The sequence below is a fragment of the Mus caroli genome, chromosome 18 (genome assembly GCF_900094665.2).
Source record: "Mus caroli chromosome 18, CAROLI_EIJ_v1.1, whole genome shotgun sequence".
NCBI classification, from domain to species: Eukaryota; Metazoa; Chordata; class Mammalia; order Rodentia; family Muridae; genus Mus; species Mus caroli.
Genome location: NC_034587.1, coordinates 17,209,980 through 17,216,234, shown reverse-complemented (window position 1 = coordinate 17,216,234; position 6,255 = coordinate 17,209,980). Strand labels below are relative to the sequence as shown.

General features: G+C 42.5%; 1 protein-coding gene across 4 annotated transcripts in view; it reads right to left on the bottom strand.

Annotated features, from left to right (window-relative positions):
• Window positions 1–6,255, bottom strand: part of Rnf125 (ring finger protein 125) — a 46,633-nt gene that overhangs the window by 10,106 nt on the left and 30,272 nt on the right. For all 4 annotated transcript variants that reach the window (XM_029471961.1, XM_029471959.1, XM_021150687.2 and 1 more), the window contains exons 2-4: window positions 6,077–6,233; window positions 3,136–3,230; window positions 1,809–1,899 (exon numbers count right to left, since the gene is read on the bottom strand). In XM_029471961.1, coding sequence (XP_029327821.1) covers window positions 1,809–1,899; window positions 3,136–3,230; window positions 6,077–6,118 — 228 coding nt within the window. In that variant the 5' untranslated portion in view covers window positions 6,119–6,233. The remainder of the gene's footprint in view (window positions 1–1,808; window positions 1,900–3,135; window positions 3,231–6,076; window positions 6,234–6,255) is intronic.

The window sequence follows — 6,255 nt, the reverse complement described above, 5'->3', positions numbered from 1 at the left end:
GGCTTTGTTTTGTTTTTCGAGACAGGGTTTCTCTGTGTAGCCCTGGCTGTCCTGGAACTCACTCTGTAGACCAGGCTGGCCTCGAACTCAGAAATCCAACTGCCTCTGCCTCCCAAGTGCTGGGATTAAAGGCGTGTGCCACCACACCGGGCTCCCATTTGTTATTTTATTTTATTTTGTTTTAAATTTTTTGGCTTTTATTCAATTTACACTTGTTTGAATATTTTACATCCTTAGTTATGTTTATTATTTTTCAATATCCAGAATTATATTTTAGTTCATAGACCATAAGAAGTTCTTGCTGTTTATTTTTAATTGAAACTTTCCAAAAGTAGATATTTAGCTGAATCCATTCTATAAAGAATGGATGATAAAGTCTAAGTGTTCAAGCATTTAGCTAAGCATTTCGCTAAGCATTTAGTCTAGGCTAGCTGTCTGGCCAGCAAGTCCTAGGAATCTACCATCTCTGTTCTCCTAGTCCTGGGGCTACAGATGAATCACATACAGGTTTTAAGGGAGCACTGGGGATCAGAACTCAGGCCTTCCTGTTTGAGCAAGCATTCTAGTGACTAAGACATTTCCCCAGCACTGTTTTGTTTTGTTTCTCATGTAGCTCAGGCTAGCTTTGAATTCTCTGTGGCTAAAGTTATCTACTACTCTGTTTGGCTTTAAATCTTAATATGGAAGATCTCTCTGAGTTCAAGACCTGGTCTACAAAGAAAATTGTTCAAGGTCATCTAGGGCTACACAGCTAGATTCTATACATTTCTCTCTCATCTGAGTATCTCACCGCCCTGACTCTAGTTTTTCGAGACAGGGTTTCTCTGGGTAGCCCTCAATGTCCTCTGAATGTGCTCTGTAGATCAGGCTAGCCTCAAGCTTGGAGATCTACCTCTGCCTCTGCCTCCCAAGTGCACGTGTCACCACTGCCTGGCTATCTTATTCTTAAGAATTAAAATAAATAAATTAATTAGTAATAATAAACAATGTATGGAGTCTCACTGTTGTAGACCGACCTGGTCTGAATATCACTATTGTAGTCCAGGCTAGTCTTAAACTCACAAGGGTCCACGTGCTTTTCCCTTCCAAAGGCATGAACCATCATGCCCAGCCACACATTATCAAAGAGTTTCTTGGAGCTGGTGAAAAGTTCAGAGGGGCACCAGTTGTGCCAAATGTTCCCTCATCCCTACATGTGAACGGTGTATGATAAATAAATGTAGTAACCTTAAAAACTAGAAAATAAGTAAGTAGGATTTCTAATTTCTTTGGGGGAGGAGCAGATACAGTTCTAATTCTGTAACCCAAGCTAGCATAGAACTCTGTTTAGCCTGGATTGGCCTCAAACCTACAGCATCTATCCTTCATCACTTCTCAAGTGCTGAGATTACAGGCACTAAGCCACAATGCGGTTTATAATGTATCTTTAATTCAGACGCTGTACACAAACAGACAGACAGACAGGCAGTAAATAAGAATCATTGCCGGGCGGTGGTAGCGCACACCTTTAATCCCAGCACTTGGGAGGCAGAGACAGGTGGATTTCTGAGTTCGAGGCCAGCCTGGTCTACAAAGTGAGTTCCAGGAGAGCCAGGACTATACAGAAGAAACCCTGTCTCAGAAAAAAAGAAAAAAAAAACCAAAGCCGGGCATGGTGGTGCACACCTTTAACCCCAGCACTTGGGAGGCAGAGGCAGACGGATTTGAGTTCGAGGCCAGCCTGGGCTAAAAAAAAAAAAAAAAAAAAAACCCAAAAAACCAAAAAAAAAAAAAAAAAAAAAAAAAAAAAAAAACCCAAGAATCATTACCACGGGCCTCCTTTCTGATCTGTGGTGGATAATGCAATGATCCAGCAAGCAGTCTTCATCCAGTTCCCGCTGACAAAATGGACATACACATCTGGAAATAGCACAGAATTACAACAGAATTACAATCACTTTATAGTTGTCAGCTAGAGTGACCTCCTAATTAGAAATTTCAAAAAGAAAACAGTTGCATAGACCATAGCTAGGTTAGTTCCTGTTTTGTGAGGGGGAGGTTCTCACTACATAGCCCAGGCTTGCCTAGCTCGGTCCTCCTGCTTCTAGCTCCTAAGTGCCAGGATTATGGCTGTGCACCACCACCTCTGGCTTGCTTTTCTGACTGTTTTAAGACAAGAATCCTGCTATGTAGCTCAGGCTTTCCCCAAGCTCTCTGCAATCCATCTGCTTCAGCCTCCTGGAATGTTGTGACTATAGGCATATGTCTTGGTACTGGGCTGGGGTTCTGTTTGTTTTAATCTCCTTGTGTTATTCAAACTATCCTCAAAGTTACTACGTAGCATAAACTACCCTTGTTTCAGCAATCCTTCTACCTTGGTTTCCTGCATACTGAAATTATAGTCATGTGCTACTAAGCTTAGCTTTAAAATTCTTTGTTATAATTTAACAAGCAAAAGAAATTAGAATTTAAGTCAGTTTCTATGTATTTTAAATTTTTCATAAACTCCATCAATTTGCAGTCAAAGCCATATTTTCTCAACCTATATTTTTTAGCCTTCCTTCCTCCCTACTGGTCAACCTAGCAGACTCTCTATTCTCTGTTTACAGAAAAAATACTCAATTTAAAATTTATGGCACCATTTGTAAAGCAAATGCAACATCAGGTGTCTTAGCAGGGCAATTTCAGGTAAAGTAAGAAGATGAGAGTGACCCTTTGGATCTCTAGGTTAAGAAGTATAAATTCAAGGCTGGAGAGGTGGCTCAGTGCTTAAAAGTAACTGCTGCTCTTGCAGAGCACCCAGGTTCAGTTCCCAGCACCCACATGGGGGCTCACAACTGCTTGTAACTCCAGTTCCAGGGCATTTAACAGTCTCTGACCTCTACAGGATCTTGTCCCCACATGGTGCAGACATACACTCAGGTACAGATACATACACACAAATATTAAAAAAAAAAATAAAGACAAGAGTTAGGTACTGAAATCACCCACTATTCAAAAAGAAATGTCTGATTTTGAGTGGCTTCACATAGGAGTACCTCACTCTGTGGCCCAGGATGGCCTCAGAGTCACAACTCCTGCTTCAGCCTCCCAAGTGCTTAAATTCTTCACTGATACATTGAATTTAGCATGGCATTCTACTGCATTCAAACAAACCTTGCTGTGGTGTCGCCAGGTTCTTGCAGCGGGCCATATTTATCGATGTACTTCTCACAGGTCCTTATGTGCGCCCTCATGTCACTGAGGCAAACCTACACAAAGCAGATTCAAGATAAAACTCGGGTTGGCAAGGACCTTTATGTAACTCAGATTCACAACTTTCAAATCAGATTACACTGGGAGAGTTAATATATTGGATTATTTTTTTCACAAAATAGTCACAAAGTACAGGCCTTATCAAGAATAATGCCTATACTTTGGTGGTGGCCCAGCATTCAGACAGATCTCTAAGATTGAGGTCAGCCAGGTCTACAGATCGAGTTTCAGGACAGCCAGAGAGACACCTGGAGAAATCCTGCCTTGAAAAATCAAAAAGTAATAATATAGTTATAACAACAACAATTAATATAATGATAAATACTGTGCTTAAAATCTCCTAACACTTCAGAAACTGAATGTTGAGCTTTTAAATTTGTTCCTTCTGAAAAGCATGCTGTTTTCTAAAAAAGGCTGTTTTGCATACTGCTATGCAAATAGGTTTTATGGGAAAGAGACAAATCTAGGTGAAGAGAAAAAGTAAGAATAAGAAAAGAAGAAAAGCATTACGAAAGATGAAAAGAAATGGAGATGAAAATTGAATACACATTTTGCATGTGTCCATCATAAACTAAAGGAAACTTCTCACACATTAAGTGAAGTAGTAAATGCCACTGATGTGTGACATGACCAGCAGTGTTGTATGACTTCACAACACACGGCATACTTCATAGGGCCTTCTTGGCTAACATAAGCCACTGCTCTTGTCCATCTTCATCAGGGCAGGATAAGGAGCCCTTGCTTGTCTGCACACACCCCAAGGGCTCTGTTGATAGCACAGTGTACACTGGGCTCAGAGATGCTGGTAAGATCTGCTGGAGAAAACTTCTCACAGCTGCAGCTAGGTGGCAGCCCACAGCCAGCCTACGCCAGCCTACACTGCCTCCTCATTCTGCCTAAACCTCCGCTGGAAGTTCAGCTTCAAAAACTCTACCAAGTGATGGAAATAGCCAGGAACATTATGGTGTACACCTTTAATCCCGGCACTTGAAAGGCAGAGAGAGGCAAGCGATCTCTGCCAACTTGATCTACATAGTGAGTTCCAGGTCACACAGGCCTACAGGGTGAGACCATCTATCTCAAAAAAAAAAAGGGGGGGGGGTATGTGAAAAGAAAGAAAGACTTAGCTCTAAGTACATGTGGTGGTACACACATAATCCTCAGTACCTGGGATGCTGAAGCAGGAGGATGACAAGTTCCAGGCTAGACTAGGCTAAGACATTTTGTTCAAGAAAAATAAGCTTTTCTTAGAAAAGTCACCAACCTGGGGATTGTACATTGACAAATTGACAAACTTATAGTCTAGACACACATACATTATATAAGGTACTGTTGCAGAGATGGTGGACAACGAGCCTCTTGCCTATTCTAATGCTGCAGATAATTCAACAGAGGAACCAAGACATGAGAACAGGTAGCTAAGAAGTTCCTCTGAGAGAAACTCAGAATAGTAAAGCCAGGCTGCAAGGAGGAGAGCAGCCAGCCTGAACAGCAAAATATGACAGGCTGCAACTTGTTTCAGGCACCATTCCTGCACAGAAGGGTAGCCTAGAAAGCAAAAGACTGGCACAGAGTTCCCCAAACAAGCAAAATCCTGTGACTGATCAGACAGCAGACAGAGAAGAGAGTCTGATGGGGGACCTCATCCAGGGTTTGAGAGGATGCTGTTTTGGATAGACAGTCATAGTGAGGTTGTCCATGTGTGCCTCACCACACACAAAATAAATCATTAAAAATAAATAACTTGTGCCAAATCAGAAACAGGAAGAGACAGAATTAGTGTTGGATATCAGGATGCTTATCCCTGAAGGTTATGTACAAATTCTGGTCAGGAGTCCATGATAAATTATTCTTACATGTATAAATATAAATATTTGTAACTCTATCCAGGCCTCATTGGAGAACTGTTGGGCACAAGGTTACAGAGATGACACGCTCCCTGTGTGTCCTTGCCTCAAAGCCCTGGCAGGGGCTGACATAAGGGGCGTGTCCATTCAGCTCACGGGGAAAGACAGTAACAGTAACGGGAAGGAGCCTAACAGGAGAAAAGGACCCTGGCAAGAGGAGGTCCAGGTAACCAAACCAAATCGGTCACTGGGCAGGGATGGGGAGCTGGGAAGATGAGAGCCATTTAAGCATCATCCTGCTCCCATAATTCCTTAAGGGCCAGGGGTAAGGGCAACAATATCTAGTTGGTTTCCAGGCTCTGAGGCAAAGGGAAAGAGTAACCATGTGAGGGTTGACTTTTTGTTTGGGGCATTTGTTGTTCTGAGACAAAGTATTATTATACAGTCCAGGCTGGTCTGGAACTTGCCTTGGAGACTGAGCCAACTTTGAACATGCAGCGTGCTGAGATTAAAGGGGTGAACTAACGTACATAGCTTTCCTTTTTTAAAATTCCATATTAAAAATGTTATCTTCCCAGCTCTGGGTGGTGGTAGGAAAATAGATGAATGAAGTAAGACTTCCAAGTTTCAAAAAGGATACTTAAAAGGCTGGTGGGGCTACAGAATACGTTCATAGCTAGCACAGGGAACTTAATGACTCTGAAAAATGAGAGCTGGGACTCTGGTTTGCTGGTACAACACTCATCCAGCATGCGGGTTCAATCTCTAGTGCTGCACACACACAAATACTAAAGGTGTTGATGTGGTGGTGGGTGTATGCAATCCTGACTCTTCCAAAGCAGAGGCAGGAGACAGCAAGTTTACCTCCACCCTGGGCTACAGAATGAGAAACTGTCCCCAAATCACAGGAGGGAGCTAGAGAGATGGAGAAGGTGGAAAGATAGGTTTCCCTGGAGACCTTTGCTTGTAATCATGAACACGGCTGTGTCACTCACCAGAGTCCCACACTCGGCGCAGTTCTGGTATTCTGACTTCATCCTCTTGGCTATGTCAGTTGCGGGCACTCCCTCTGAAGGAAGGTATGCCCGGCAGTATGGACATGTCCATTTATTATTGTTCTTTATACTGGTCGCAATGCAAGATCGGCAGAACCTACTCAAAAGACATAGAGAAT